The sequence below is a fragment of the Narcine bancroftii genome, chromosome 4 (genome assembly GCF_036971445.1).
Source record: "Narcine bancroftii isolate sNarBan1 chromosome 4, sNarBan1.hap1, whole genome shotgun sequence".
Lineage (NCBI taxonomy): Eukaryota > Metazoa > Chordata > Chondrichthyes > Torpediniformes > Narcinidae > Narcine > Narcine bancroftii.
Window position 1 is genome coordinate 232,754,157 of NC_091472.1, and position 16,654 is coordinate 232,770,810.

The 16,654-nt window shown below is 44.1% G+C and overlaps 1 protein-coding gene across 2 annotated transcripts in view; it reads right to left on the reverse strand.

Moving 5' to 3' along the window:
* Positions 1–1,495: 1,495 nt before the first annotated feature.
* The window catches only part of asb1 (ankyrin repeat and SOCS box containing 1), a 36,831-nt gene continuing 21,672 nt past the window's right edge, over positions 1,496–16,654 (reverse strand). The window contains exon 4 of one of the 2 annotated variants that reach the window (XM_069930490.1): positions 1,496–2,247. In XM_069930490.1, the coding sequence (XP_069786591.1) occupies positions 2,240–2,247 (8 nt within the window). In that variant the 3' untranslated portion in view covers positions 1,496–2,239. The remainder of the gene's footprint in view (positions 2,248–16,654) is intronic. The other variant, XR_011355364.1, reaches the window with a different exon arrangement.

Here is a 16,654-nt window from a genome sequence, read left to right on the forward strand (position 1 = left end):
CCACATCCCATATAGGGGGAGGGGGGGTGGTGCTATATTCCTTAGTCCCAATAAGGCGGGGTGGGGGGGGAGGTAAGTTCTACTATTATATATATGCATGAATGGAGTTATATTGATTATACTGATGCTGTATTTTACTTTAGAGAATTGATTCAACGTGGAATTTAAATTGGATGACGAAAGAGATGCAAGATTTATAATGGATATATGATTAATTAGGATGAATATTAGATATATTGAAATTCAATATTTAGAAATTATTTGAAACATAAGATTTACATATTTGGATATGTTATAACATGTTGGTTTATGTAATCCTTTCCATTCCATTTTTTCTTATTTCTTCTCAGGGTTTTTCCAGTTTTTTTTTCGGGAGGGAGGGGCTAAGGTTTTTTTTTCTGAGGGTTTTTGAGGGATTGAGTGAGTTGGGGGCTTCTTTTCTTTCTATTTTCTTTTTCAACTTGTAAAAGCCATATATGACAAAAACGACATAAATCAAAATCTGAAATATTCAAAATGTGTTTCAGATGTGGTATTAAAATTGGAACCTTTTTACACTCTATCTGGTCGTGGGTAAAGGTAAGACCATTCTGGTCTGAGCTACAAACTGACAATTTTCACATTTGTTTTGTTAAGGTAGCTCTGGCTGTGGCCAAGCAGTGTATAGCAATCACCTGGAAATCCCTCACTCCCCTTCTTATTAGTTGATGGGCCTCTGAGTTATGTGAGTTGTATACCCATGGAGGAAAATTACTTACAATTTAAAGAATAAATTTGTCACCTTTATTAAGATATGGCGACTGTACTTGGATTATGTAGAGGTCCAATTATTTGACCCTTCGATGTATGGAATGATGTGATATCTTCAAAAAAGAATTACAAAAAATGAGAGCCCTGATGGTATGTGAAGCTATATTTTGGTATTTATGGGGCAGGGGGGAGGAGGGGAGAAGGGGTGGGGGAGGAATTTTGCATATAATTATTTGATATGTATAAAAGTTTAAAGATTGTATGAATGTATTTATGAAAAATAAAATATTTAAAAAAATGATACTGGTTATTCAATTACAACTTAACCCCTTAAATGCTCTTTTTGGAATTACAGATGTAGGTTGTTAACCTACTTCTGCATATCGAGTTATATTTTTTTCTACACTATTAGCTAGAAGAGCCATTTTACTTAAATGGAAAGACTCTGATTTTCCTACATTATTTCAATGGCTTTCTCATGTATTGTCTTTCTTAAATCTAGAAACAAAAATCAGAAGTCATCTTTAGATACAACTACTAAAATTTGAAGAAACATGGAAACCATTTATTGATTACTTTCATGGGATATAACTGATGTTATTCCATTAATTAACTCTTCTCTTTCAGACGTAATATAATTCTTGCTGTTTTTGTTATCTGTAGGTGTGGAACGGAGCTAGGTTTTAAACTATTGACAGACCATAGGAATAGGCTTCTCAGTTGTTTTTTTTAATTTTTTTTTAGTAAATTAGTTGGGGTTTGGTATGCCATAAGCAAGGACCAGTCTTATATCATACTACAGGCTTTTATTAACAGAAGAAGCCACCTCTACTGGCCAGTGGGATAAGTTACACCATCTGTTATACCAGTGGGGTGGAGCCAATCTACAGTCATTACCAGTCAGCATAATATATTACATCACTACATTCACCCCGCCCCTCAAAATTAACCAATTTTAAGTAATAATAAAAATGGAATCAAAAGGGTTAAAAGCACTACCAAAGATGGGAAAAAAATCAGCAGTAGGGTTTGAAAAATAAATGTGAGAAATGCAGCAATTAAAAGTTATCGTAAGTAAGTGGCCTTGAGACTGACGCAAAACAACTGGAGAGGACTCCTGTAAGCTAACAGGAGAAGCTGCTTTTTCGGCAGATAAGAAGTGATTGGTAGCAGGTGTTATTTGGGGTAAGTCTCTGTGTGTTACAGACTGAATGTCAGGGACAGAGAAATACTGTTCTGAGGAGGGCAAAGGAAGATTAGTGGTAGTGGGAAAAAGGTTAGAAGCTGCAGGCAGAACCCCTGGTGAAGCAAGATCCCTAAGGGAAACAGCGTCCTGTCTCCCATCAGAAAAAGCAATTTGAGCATATTGCAGGTTATCATGAAGCAGTTGTACACGCTCAACTAATGGATCTACCTTGTTCTGTCTAACATGTTTTCTCAGTAAAACTTTTCCAGGTCAAAAGCCAGGCCGGCAAGGTCGATCCAGTCTTCAACTTCCTGGGAAAAGAAAACAAACGCTGATGAGGCGTTTCATTAGTTGACGTGCAAAGTAAGATATGGATAGAGTTTGAAACTTCAGGTAACACTTCTTGCCAGCGGCTGGCGGGGAGACCCTTAGATTTGAGTGCCAAGGTAACAGCTTTCCAGACTGTACCATTGCTGCGTTCAACTTGCCCATTCCCTCGAGGGTTGTCACTGGTAGTGTGACTTGTGGCAATGCTTCTGTCAAGAAGATATTGCCAAAGCTCCGAGCTCATAAAGGCTGAACCTCTGTCGCTATGAATTAAATTTGGATAACCAAAAATATTAAAAATTTAATCAAGACATTTAATTACAGAATCAGTAGAAACATCAGTACAAGGAACAGCGAAAGGGAAATGAAAGAATTCATCAATAACACTAAGAAAGTAAACGTTTCTATTATTTGAAGGCAGTGGCCCTTTAAAATCTACACTGAGGTGTTCAAAGGGTCTAGGAGCTTTGATCAATGAGGAAGGTTAAGGTTTGTAATAATGTGGTTTCCATTCAGCACAGACAGGCATTGTCCAATTAGGGTTCTCACATCCTCTAACGTATAGGGTAAATTGAGAGATTTCACATAACGATAAAATCTGGCACAGCTCTTCATGAAGAAATTTTAATCGGTCTAGCTGCACACTCGCACAAGTTGCGCGAGAGAGTGCATCAGAAGGATCATTGAATTTTCCTGTCATAGTCATAGGTAGAAAGTTCGATGTGCCATCGCATAATCTTATCATTTTTAATATTGCTCTTCAATTTAGTGTTGAACATGAAGGCAACAGATTTCTGGACAGTTAACAAAGTGAACTTTCTGCCAGCTAAGAAGTGTCTCCAGTAGCGGATGGCTTCTATAATAGCACGCTTCCTTTTCAATGGACGAGTGTTTTAATTCGGGCCCACATAATGTGCGAGAAAAGAAAGCTACAGGTTTGCCAGCTTGATTTAGTGTGGCAGCTCGAGCAAAATCAGATGCATCCGATTCCACTTGAAAAGGTAAATCCTCATCAATTGCAGACATGGAGGCCCTGGCAATATCCTGTTTAATGTTTTCAAAGGCTTGGAGGGCCTCATTATTCAAAGGAAAATTGACGGTTTTAAAAAGAGGGCGTGCTTTGTCACCGTAGTTTGGCACCCACTGAGCGTAATAGGAGAAAAACCCTAAACAACGCTTGAGGGCCTTTTGCGTTGTTGGAGGGGGCAGCTCCATGAGTTGTCGCATTCTCTCTGGATCCAGACTGATTTCTCCTTTACTTACTATGTAGCCTAATATTGACAGGCTTTTCGTGCAGTACACACATTTGTCATTATTCAGGGTTAAACGCAAGGTTTTGGCTACTTGGAGGAACTGTTGTAAATTCTGATCATGATCATTCGTGTCTTTGCCACGGATGGTAACATTGTCCAGATAAGGAAAAGTGGCCTGCAACTTATAGGTATCCACTAACCTTTCTATCTCTCTTTTGTGCCATGGTTTCGGAGTGCTCAGTAGTTACTTGGTTCGGCTGGGAGTCGGAGGAGGAGCTTGGAGAGAGTCGGGCTGTGAGTCAGAGGAGGAGCGTGGAGAGAGTCGGGCTCTGAGTCAGAGGAGGAGGAGCTTGCTGAAAGTGACAGGGTTAATTGGTCAAGGGGCCAATAAAAGGAGTGAAAGGGGAGGGAGCAGGCAAAGGTAAGCTGAGTTATTTGCCTTCGTATTCAGAGTCATGCCAATAGGGTTAGTGGTCTCTACTGGGTGTCAGATGTGGGAACAATGGATGACCTCCACCCTCCCAAATGGCCACATCTGCACCAGGTGTACCGAGATGCAGTTACTAAGGGAACGAATTGGGGATATGGAGTTGCAGATTGATGACCTGCAGCTTGTAAGGGAGAGTGAGGAGTTAATCGACTCAACTTTCAGGGCGATAAATACTCCAGAACCCGTGTCAGGTAAGTGAGAAACCGTCAGGAGGGGAAAGAAAAAAGCGAGAAAAACGGAGAGCACACCAGTGACTATCCCACTCAGCAACAGTTATGTTGTGTTGCATTCTGTTGAGGGAGATGACTGGACAGAAGATGGCCATGGGCACCAGGTCAATGGCAATGAGCCTGGCAGAGTGGTGCAAAAGAAAAGGAAAAGGAGAAATGCAGTAGTTATTGGGGACTCCATTGTCAGGGGTACAGACAGGAGGTTCTGTGAGCCAGATAAGTATACCCACACCGTGTGCTGCCTCCCTGGTGCAAGGGTACGAGATATCACAAATCGGGTCCAAAATATTCTGAGAGGAGAGGGAGAGCAGCCTGATGTCTTGGTACATGTGGGTACAAATGACATTGACAAGAAAAGAGAGGAGGTAATGAAAAGGGATTACAGTGAGCTGGGACGAAAGCTGAAAGACAGGAATGCTAGGGTGGTGATCTCGGGATTACTACCTGTTCCAAATGCAAGTGATGAAAAGAATGTAAGGATAAGGAAAATGAACGTGTGGCTGAGGTGCTGGTGTACAAGGCAAGGATTTGGCTTTGGGATCTCTTTTGGGGAAGGCATGATCTTTACAAGAGGGACGGTTTGCACCTAAATCCAAAAGGTGTCAACATTTTAGCAAGTATGTTTGGTACAGCAGTGGGGCAAGGTTTAAACTAATTTGGCTGGGGTATGGGAACCAGAGTGATAGGGAAAAGGGTAGGGAAGATAAAGTAATGGCCAGGGAAAGTAAAATAGGAAAAGTAATGTTGGGAGGAGAAAGTAAAAAATCAGATGGTGCAGTGAGTTTTCGGGTCAATGATAGTGTTAAGAAAATTACAAAGAAAAATAGTGAGCAGAAAAATCAAAAGGTTACAGAAGTCACTAGATATTAAAAGGACAAAGAGCATAAGGGCACTTTATCTGAATGCCCGCAGTATTAGAAATAATGTTAGTGAACTTGAGGCGCAAATCGGTACCCATGCCTATGATTTGGTAGCCATCACGAAAACATGGTTACAAGGTGACCCTAAATGGGAATTAAACTTTCAAGGGTATCAGGTGGTGCAAAGAGATAGACAGGATTGGTAAGGGAGGTGGAGTTGCATTCTTAATCAAAGATGAGCTCCAGGCAGTAGTGAAGGATGATATAAGATCTGAAGAGCATAATGTTGAGTCCATTTGGGCAGAGATAAAGAATAACAAAGGGAAAAAATTATTGGTGGGTGTTATCTATCGCCCACCAAATAACAATAGTTTAGTGGCACAGGAAATAAATAGAGAGATAAGTGAGGCATGTAATAATGATACGGCAATCGTCATGGGGGACTTTAACTTCCACGTAGATTGGGAAAATCAAGTTGGTCGTGGGAGTCTGGAAGAGGACTTCATAGAATGCATCCGCGATAGCTTTCTTGAGCAGCATGTTAAGGAACCTACAAGAGAAAATGCTCTCCTGGATCTAGTGTTGTACAATGAGATAGGTAGAGTAAATGATGTAATAGTCAGAGACCATCTGGGAAATAGCGATCATAGTATGATTGAATTTCTCATTCAGATGGAAGGGGGAAATAGTTAGATCTAAAACTAATATATTATGCTTAAACAGGGGTGACTACCATAGGATGAGGGAGGAATTGGGCAGAGTGGACTGGGAGCACAGGCTAATTGATGAAACAGTTGAGGAACAGTGGAAGATTTTCAAAGAAATATTTTGTAATGCTCAACAAAAATATATTCCGGTCAGGAAAAAGGGCAGCAAGGGAGGGAAAATCAACCATTGTTTACAAAGGAAATAAAGGAGAGTATAAAATTGAAGGCGCAGATGTACAAAGCTGCAAAGAGCAGTGGGAAACTGGAAGATTGGGATAACTTTAAGAGACAACAAGGGGTTACAAAGCGGGTAATAAGAAATGGGAAAAAGGATTATGAAAGTAAATTGGCACAAAATATAAAAACGGAAAGCAAAAAATTTTATAAATATATAAAACGGAAGAGGGTGGCCAGAGTTAACATAGGACCCTTGGAGGATGAGAAAGGAAAACTGGTAGCAAAAAAATGAGGAAATGGCCGAGGCATTGAACAAATATTTTGTGTCAGTCTTCACGGTGGAAGACACGTCTAGCATGCCCAAGTGCGGAGTTAAGGATGCGAATGTTGGGAAGGGCCTTGATAAAATAGTTGTTACAAAGGAAGTAGTGATAGAGAAACTAATGGGACTAAAGCCAGACAAATCACCTGGTCCTGATGATATGCATCCAAGGGTTCTGAAGGAAATGGCAGAAGTTATAGTTGATGCATTGGTGGTCATATACCAAAATTCCTTGGATTCTGGGCAGGTCCTGGCAGATTGGAAGACAGCAAATGTCACGCCACTTTTTAAGAAGGGATGTAGGCAGAAGACTGGAAATTATTGGCCAATTAGCTTGACGTCTGTAGTTGTAAAAATGCTTGAAGCCGTCATTAAAGATGAAATAGTGAAACTTTTGCAACGTAAGGGTTCAATCAGGCAGACGCAGCATGGTTTTAGAAAGGGAAGATCTTGTTTGACAAACTTGTTAGGATTCTTTGAGGATATAATGGGTGCGGTGGATAGAGGGGAACAAGTTGATGTTGTATATTTGGATTTCCAGAAAGCATTTGATAAGGTGCCGCACAAGAGCCTTATCAGTAAGTTACAGGAAAGTGGAGTCTGGGGAAGTATACTGGCCTGGATTGAAAAATGTTTGTCTGACAGGAGGCAGAGAGTTGGGATAAGTGGGAGTTTTTCAGGTTGGCAGAGAGTGGTAAGTGGGGTGCCACAGGGGTCGGTGTTAGGCCCACAACTGTTCATCATTTACATTGATGACTTGGAGGAGGGGACAAAAAGTGGTGTAGCCAAGTTTGCAGATGACACCAAATTGAGTGGAAGAGCAAATTGTAATGAGGATGTGGAGAGTCTGCAGAGGGATACAGTTAAGCTGGATGAGTGGGCAAAGGTCTGGCAGATGGAATACAATGTTAGTAAGTGTGAGGTTATCCACTTTGACAAGAAAAATAAAAGAGATGAATATTATTTAAAGGGTGAAAAACTACAGCATGCTGTTGTGCAGAGGGACTTGGGAGTGCTTGTGCATGAATCGCAAAAAGTTCGGTTGCAGGTGCAGCAGGTTATTAAGAAGGCAAATGGAATGTTGGCCTTCATCGCTAGAGGAATTGAATTCAGGAGTAGGGAGGTAATGTTGCAACTGTATAAGGTACTGGTGAGACCGCACCTGGAGTACTGTGTCCAGTTCTGGTCTCCATATTTGAGGAAGGATATACTGGCTTTGGAGACGGTCCAGAGGAGGTTTACTAGGTTGATCCCTGGGATGAAGGGGTTGACTTATGATGAAAGATTAAATCGTCTAGGATTGTATTCGCTCGAGTTCAGAAGAATGAGAGGAGATCTTATAGAAACATATAGGATTATGAAGGGTATGGATAGGATAGATGTAGGAAGGTTTTTTGAGCTGGCCGCGGAAACTAAAACGAGAGGACACAGTCTCAAGATTCGGGGGAGTAGATTTAGGACAGAGATGAGGAAAAATAGTTTTTCCCAGAGAGTAGTGAATGTTTGGAATTCTCTAACCAGGGAAGTGGTTGAGGCTGCTTCATTAAACATATTTAAAATTCGGTTAGATAAATTTTTACATGATAGAGGAATTAGGGGATATGTGGAGAAGGCAGGTAGGTGGAGTTAGGTCATAAATTAGATCAGCCATGATCGTATTGAATGGCGGAGCAGGCTCAATGGGCCATTTTTGGCCTACTCCTGTTCCTACTTCCTATGGTCCTATGGAATCTTCACTATGGGTCGGTCTGAGGGGTGCCGCATCAGCACTTCTCCCTTGCTCGAATACCTTCGCCCCTTGTAGCGCAGTTAGAAGCATCTTCGCTTGTTGCAGAGCCACATTAAAGGTCAACCCGGACTCTCCAGTAGATGCTATCTAACGTATCCTGATTCCAGACCGCTTTTGAACGCGTCTAACATCAGGAACTCACGGTGGGCTTCATCTGTGACGGCAGCACAGGCACAGTCCCTGGATAGCCATTTTAGGGCGAGCGCAAAAATATCTACACTTTCACCTGCTTGTTGCTTCTGAACGTGAAGCTGGTGTCCTGCAAACAGGGCGTTCTGATAGCCAGCTACCTCTCTGACCACGGAGTAGGGGACGTCTCCAAGGAGAGCCATGAAATGGTCCATTTTCTCAGCGTCTTGTACAACATTGTTCTTTCACATGTACGCTTCAAAACGCTGAAGCCAGAGGTGGAAATTTTCTCCGGCTTGGGTGGCATCCTGATCTATTTTGAGTCTTCCAGGTTTCAGGGAAGTATCCATAATTTTCTTCTGTTAATAAAATTGATATGCCATAAGCAAGAACCAGTCTTGTATCATACTATAGGCTTTTATTAACAGAAGAAGCCACCTCTACTGACCAGTGGGATAAGTTGCACCATCTGTTATACCAGTAGGGTGGAGCCAATCTACAGTCACAATCAATAGCAAGCAGTCAGTATAATACATCACTACAGGGTTTTTATATATATTATAATTATTTTCTTATCTGTTTTCTTTGTTAGGAGAATTATTTCTAATGTGTCATATTTTCACTCTTTGGAATTTATATATACCTATACTATATAGACTTGGACAGACCATTTTAATTCTGTTATTTCTATTCTTCTTATTATGAAGACCGCAGAGCCCACCTCACTGACAAAAGGCAAAGGAGGAAAAACCCAACACCCAACCCCAACCAACCAATTTTCCCCTGCAACCGCTGCAATCGTGTCTGCCTGTCCCGCATCGGACTTGTCAGCCACAAACGAGCCTGCAGCTGACGTGGACTTTTTACCCCCTCCATAAATCTTCGTCCGCGAAGCCAAGCCAAAGAAGATTATGAAATATTAATAAAAAGATTGAAAAAGAAAAAAAATAAAGAAAACCTGGTCACACAGCATCACCTCACTTGTCAGGCAGGCGCAACAACAACTGCACTTCCTGAGAAGACTGAAGCAAACAAGGCAACTGGCCACAATTCTGTCAACTTTTTCAGGAGCTCTATCGAGAGTGTCCCGGCCGACTGCATCAGTGTGGTATGATTGCTGCAGAAAAGTGGTCAATTCACAGGACCATAAAAGCAGCAGAGAGGATCACTGGAGTCTCCCTCCTCCCCCCTCCACCCCCCCCCACCCATCGATGTGATCTTTCAGGATCATTGTTTGAAGAGGGCAAGCAAAATCACTGAAGATCCTTTCCTCCCTGCACACAGCATCTTTTAACTACTCTCACCGCGAAAGAGATAAAGGAGTATCAGAGCCAGAACCACCAGGTTGAGAAACAGCTTCTTCCTACGGGCGGTGAGAATGCTGAGCAACTGAATAACTGATATATGTATGTAATGTCAGAATGTGCATTTGCATGTTTTTCACTGAGGACTGGAGAACGTTGTTTCATCAGGCTGTATCTACACAATCGGATGGCAATAAACGAACTCAACATCACAAAATTCTCCATGCCTCGGCTCATCTTTGTAGGCGGGTGGTTCTGCATTTATTAATGAATAACATTACAAGGGTTGAGAAATTAATTGTCAATTTAAGAAGGAAAATTATAAATCTGACAAAGGGTTTCAAACCTGAAATATTAATTCTATCTCTTTATCTAAAGCAGCTGCTGGGTGTAACCAGCATTTTCCACCTTATTGCGAATCTTAAGTTCTTTAGCACAGAATTCTACCAATACTAAAGACTGATGTATATTCATGATGAAACTAAGAGTTTCTTGAGTATGAATGAAAAATAGGGACTGGAAACAGGAGGTGGGGCAACCTAATTTAGAAATTTATCCATCTGCTTACAGAATGAGGCAGAGGACCAAAGGACAACCAAATCAACCCATTCTCAATATTATTTTGGCTATGGCTCCCCCCTAGGTTCTGCTCGAAGTTTATGGGTCCCTTCCCTGTGAAGCTGTCATTGAGTTGGTTTCTTCCATTCTTCTCTCTCTACCAACTACATAAAAATCATTTAAAATATTTTATGTTCAGTCCGTGGCCTCCCTTAAATGTGCTGCGGCCCGCAGTTGGGTGGGGGGGGGAGGGGCTGGTGTATGGCCCAAATTGAGAATGACTGCTTTAGCTTACTGATTCATTCTGTCAGCACGCAGCTGAATCTCTAAATTAAGTTGATGCCTGACCAGCCACTAGAATCATTCATACCAGAGGAGAAAAATAGTTAGATTTGTGAAGCTTGATAGATATATTAGTCTTCACAAACCACACCTCCAGATTTGCAACAAAGCTGACACTAACCATCCATCAAATGGTCCTAGCAAGATCTTATCTTATGACGGATATCCTGGATGGGACAGAATCAAGAAAGAATGACGAGATGCAAAATTATACCAACAATTTATGGTCAATATGGCAGCGACTCCATTGAGATGCAAAATTTCTTATTGTGTGATGATGCTTGTCATATACATTAATTACTCAATTTACAAATGTCACTGATTTACAAAACTATTTTTTTGTTACAACATAAAGCATACACCTATGTTCAAAATGCACTTTCATGGAGATAGCAATGATTCAGTGAAATGTTTTTTGTTAAACCTTCAAGATGGCATCAAAACATGCCAGCAGGTCTAAGAAACACACTTGCATTAATTACCAAGCTAAATATTCCGTAAGTAATTGAAGTGGAAAAAGATGAATATTTACTGGACTTCACCATTCATTAAATCAATAATCCTCAACCACCTGGACAAAATAAAACTCGTGTCCCTGTGGAGCTACCCATGGAAATGCATCACAAAGGGCAGATCTGTAATCATACAAAATATGAATAAAAGATTAAACATCTGGTTTGAAGTTTAGAATCAATGGCATGTGCTCCCAAGTTTGATAGTGATCCAAGAAAAGTGAGGTTGTTAAATCAAGAGTTGAGAGAACATGAGGAGATTGATGGATCTTCCGAAGGTGCCAGCACATTGAAGAAGCATGCAAACCTGCACCGTATTTACCACACATGAGATGGCAAACACAGCTGCCAGTGCAGTAGAAAATCTGCAACAGGAGCTGAGACAAATCATGGAGGCCACTCTCCTAAACATGGAGATAGGTCAGGACTATTTTGGAAGAGAATGCCCTCACATCTGCTCATTCAAAGCATGAGAAAACTGCTCTTCACTTCATTCCAGTCAAATGTCACCTACCCTTCTCCTTGGAGAGAATGTAGAAGGTGACTGCAAGCATTTGTTTCCCTTAGTCCAACACAGAAAATATGAGGGCTCTGAAGGGATGTCCAACAACCAATCCTCCAGTGGTGTGGCAATAAAAGAAAAAGATGACAAAATTATATCACATAATTTCTCTCCTTCTCTGAATAATGTGTCACAAATAACTGTGTTGACAATTATCTTGGTCCCTTCTGTACTCTCTTACACCATTCTTGTCGCTACAACCCATGGACCTGCCTCTTACAACTACCTTCAAGGTCTCTGAGCTGTGGTCCACAAGGAGGTAAGTCATTTTATTTCATTGCAAAGGCAAAAAGGCGTTCTGGAAATTTGGAAGGAGTACAACATCATTAGTCATAGCCTTCAGTGTTCTTAAAGTAAGTTAACCAAGGCAACAAGGTATGGAGGAAATTATGTCCACAGTGTGGGTTTACAGACATGAAGAATTGAGTAGCTATTGTCAAGTTGGCAAAAGATGCCAGATCTGAAGTACTTAAATTTGACGTGAAAAACTATAGAATCTCATACCAAAGGGCTTTAAAATGAGCGCAATCAACAGATGTTATGGGGGAGAGAAGGTCAGTCACAGAAAACCACCTGTGGTGATCCACCACTGTATACTGTTACTTGGTTCCTGGCACTGTATATATGCTTGGTTCATAGATATGTTTGGCCCGCCTTCATTTAGTGACTCCACCCCCTGGAATCCCCTAATAAAAGCAGTAAGCCAAGTCCCTCCCTTGTACAAGTCCTGGGATCGGGCCAGAACAGGAGCATGGTCCAAGCCTTTTGGTAGTATTGATAGTGTATCAATTTTAATACCATAAAAATTTTGCAATGGACAAGCTACAAAAGCCGGACAAACTAGATGTAGATTCGCAAACACCTGATGCTCCAGACCAATTCGAGCTCTGGCTTATCTGCTTCAATGACTTCCTGCATGCCAGCGCTCAAGTCGTGAGTACCAACGATGCAAATTATGCTTGCTGCGAGCGAGGGTCGACCATCAGGCCAGCACTTTCATCAGAGATGCATGAGGTTCGACGAGGCCATGAACAAACTCCAAAGCAGGTACAGCCCCAAGACTAACACGGCTACTCCACGCACTTCCTCGCCACGTGCAAGCAGCAGCCCAGCGAGCCCCTCGAAGAATATATCAGGGCCCTGCACAAACTCGAGAGGGCCTGCTACTATAAAGACGTAACCACCAAAGTCTATACAGTTGAGCTCATCAGGGATGCCTGTGTAATGGGCATCCACTCAGACTATATCCGACAGCGGTTACTGGACTTTGATGAACCAACCTTGGAAATAATTGCTGAGGTTGCCAAAACGCTGTATGTAGCCCTCCATGACTCGGACTCTTTCGCATCTGACAACGCAGCTGCCTCATGGGGATCGTGGGCGCCACCATCTTGGGACACGGGGTCCCATTCCACTGTTGCACAGTGGTGTCCGAACTTCACCACTGCCACTGCTGCTGAGACCCCGAAATGCTACTAATGCGGCCAACCAAAACACCCCCGGAACAGCCCAGCCAAGGAACCGATGTGCTCAGGGTGCAGGAAGAAAGGGCACTACGCTAAAGTATGCAAGTCCAGACCTTCCCTCCCGAGCAGCGCTACATGTGGACAGTGGGGGCAGCCATCTTGACTGACGTCACTTCCACCATCGCTTCCATCCCCCAAACAATATCACAGCATGCACACTGGGGAAGCCACTTTCTTCCCAGCCTGGGCTGCCGGTGCCATCTTACAACAATTCCAACTACAACCAGGTACTGGTTTCCATTACACTCGACCAGCACAGCTCTCACCAGCTCGCTCGTTCAATGATGGAGGTTGAAGTAAATGGACACCCCATCACCTGCCTGTTCAACAGCGACAGCACTGAGAGTTTTGTGCACCCGGGACTGTTCACTCGTGGTGAGTCATTCAAGTTGCAAGATATCGCTGGCATCTAGGTCACAGATGGCCAAGACTCTGGGCTACTGCACAGTATCACTAGCTGTACGGGGCACTACTTATGACAATTTTAAACTGTTGGTCATGCCCCAGCTCTGCATGCTGGTAATCCTAAGGCTGGACTTCCATTGCCACCTCAAGAGCATCACTTTAGAATTCAATGGGCCTCATCCTCTTCTCACTGTCCACAACCACCAATTTTTAAACCGCCCACCATCCCCTCCACATGTGATCAATGGGCACACTGCGTCCTACCCAGTGTCCAACATGCAGCCTCTCCACCCTCCAGGTATCCCCCACCCCTTTCTGCTAACCTCACCACTGATTGCAAGCCAAGAGCAGGAAATACTGCACAGGGGACAGGATATTTATCAAGTCAGAGGTCTAATGGCTTCTGGCTGGGGATCATAGAACTGAGCACAAGCCCCTGGAGGGCCCAGGTCGTGGTGGTCAAGAAAGGGGAAAAACCACATGGTGGTTGGCTACAGTCAAACCATAAACCAGTTCATGCAACTGGATGTGTACCCCCTTATCCACATAGCCAATATGGTAAATCTGATCGCCCAATACCAATTGTTCTCTACCATTGATCTAAAATCAGCGTATCGCCAACTCCCTATCCACCCAGAGGACCGTCAGAATACTGCATTCGAGGCAGAAGGTCACCTCTACCACTTCCTAAGGGTCTCTTTCAGGGTCATCAATGGAGTCTCCATTTTCAAATGGGAAATGGACCAGATGGTCGACCAGCACGGGCTTGTGGCCACGTTCCCATACTTGGATAACGTGACCATTTGTAGCCATGACATGAGGAGCATGACACAAACCTGGAGAAGTTCCTCCAGTCGGACAAGGCACTCACCCTCACTTACAAAAGTGCAAAGTGCGTGTACCGCACATCAAACCTGGCCATTCTCGGTTGCGTTGTGGAACACGGGTGTCATCATTGGGTTAGAATCTGACTGCATGCAACCCCTGATGGAACTCCCTCTGCCTCACAGCCTCAAGGCTCTAGAGGTGCCTTGGGTTTTTCTCTTATTACACACATTAGGTTCCCAATTACGCCCGACCCCTGGTGAAAGCCATATCCTTCCCACTCACAGCGGAAACTCAGGTGGCCTTCACCCCCATCAAAGGGGACATCGCCAAAGCCACGATGCATGCCATGGACGAGTCCACCCCCTTCCAGATGGAGAGTAATGCCTCCGATTTCGCCATAGCGGCCAATCTCAACCAAGCGGGCAGACTGGTAGAATTCTTCTCCCACACCCTCCATGGCTCTGAGGTCCGATACTCTGCCATTGAGAAGGAGGCCCAGGCGATTGTTAGGGCAGTGTGCCACTAGAGGCACTACTTGGCCAGTAAGCAATTTACCCTATTGGCTGACCAACATTCAGTCGCATTCATGTTCCACAACAAACAGCAGGGTAAAATCAAAAACGATAAAATCCTGAGTTGGAGGATAGAACTCTCCACCTATAATTACAACATCCTATGCCAGTCTGGGAAGCTCAATGAGCCCCGATGCCCTGTCCCTGGGGGACGTGTGCCAACTCAAGTCTGAGCGGCTCCAATCCCTCCACGATGACCTCTGCCACTCTGGGGTCACTTGACTTTTTCATTTTGTCAAGGCCAAAAACCTCCCCTACTCCATCAACGATGTCTGGACCCTGACTAAAATCTACTGGTTTGCACCAAATGCAAACTACGATTCTACAGGCCCGACAAGTCACATCTGATCAAGACTATTCAACCCTTTAAGTGTCTGAGCATGGATTTCAAGGAGCCCTGCCCTCATCCAATTGGAACCTATACTTCCTCAACATTGTTGATGAGTTCTCCCGTTTCCCCTTCGCCATCCCTTATCCAGATATGGCCACAACCACTGTTAAAAAGGCACTACACAGTATCTTCGCCCTATTCAGGTACCCGAGCTACATCCGCAGTGATTGAGGGCCCTCTTTTATGAGCGACGAGATGCGACAGCACCTGTTGGCGCGAGGAATAACCACCAGTAGAACTACGAGCTATAACCCCACCAGGGGAATGGCAGGTGGAGCGGGAGAATGCTACGGTATGGAAGGCAGACCTTCAGCATTAAAGTCCAGGGGCCTACCTGTCTCCCAGTGGCAGGAAGTCCTCCCCGATGCTTTCCAAGCAATTAAATCCCTCCTGTGTACTGCCACCAACACCATGCATCACGAAAGACTATTTTCTTTCCCCAGGAAATCAGCTTTGCGGGCAACACTACCATTCTGGCTGTTGTCCCTGGGCCCAGTCCTGCTCAGGAGGCATATATGAGACTGACCCACTCCCCTCCGATACACGCTCCCTCCCCTCCGATACACTCTCCCCTCCCCTCTGATACACGCTCCCTCCACTCCCCTCCGATACACGCTCCTCCTATCCCTCCCCTCCGAAACACGCTCCCCCTCCCCTCCGATACACGCTCCCCCTCCCCTCCGATACACGCTCCCCTCCCCTCCGAAACACGCTCCCCCTCCCCTCTGATACACGCTCCCCCTCCCCTCTGATACACGCTCCCCCTCCCCTCCGATACACGCTCCCCCTCCCCTCCGATACACGCCCCCTCCCCTCCAATACACACTCCCCCTCACCCATTGACCCCCTTCCACACCTGGACATCCTACCCCAACTCGGGCACCAGCTACTATGACTACCACGACCGATCCCCATCACTCCACCCTGACTCCAGCAACCTGTGCTTGCCCCAGGGTACACCAACTGCCGACATACTCCAACCCAAACAGGAACCAGCAGATGTGCCACAGCTGGAACCACGACGGTTCACAAGGAACAGAAGACCACCAGATTGGCTGAACTTGTGATGGACACTGGACTCCTCCCCCCCCTCCCCACCTCACCCCTCTCTCCCTACTGGGACTTTTCTTTTAAAAGAGGTGAATGTGGTGATCCACCACTGTAAACTGTTACTTGGTTACTGGCACTGTGTATATGTTTGGTTCATAGGTATGGCTGGCCTGCCTTCCCTCAGTGACTCCACTCCCTGGAATCCCTAATAAAGGCAATAAGCCAAGTCTCTCCCTCAGTAATAGTCCTGGGTTCATCCCAGAACACAAGCATGGTCCAAGTCTTAAGGTATTGAAAGCTTGTTGTTCTGCTTTGGTATTATTGATAATGTATCATCACCATCCATGCAGTTCACTACCAAAAGGATTTACGATGCATTTGTCC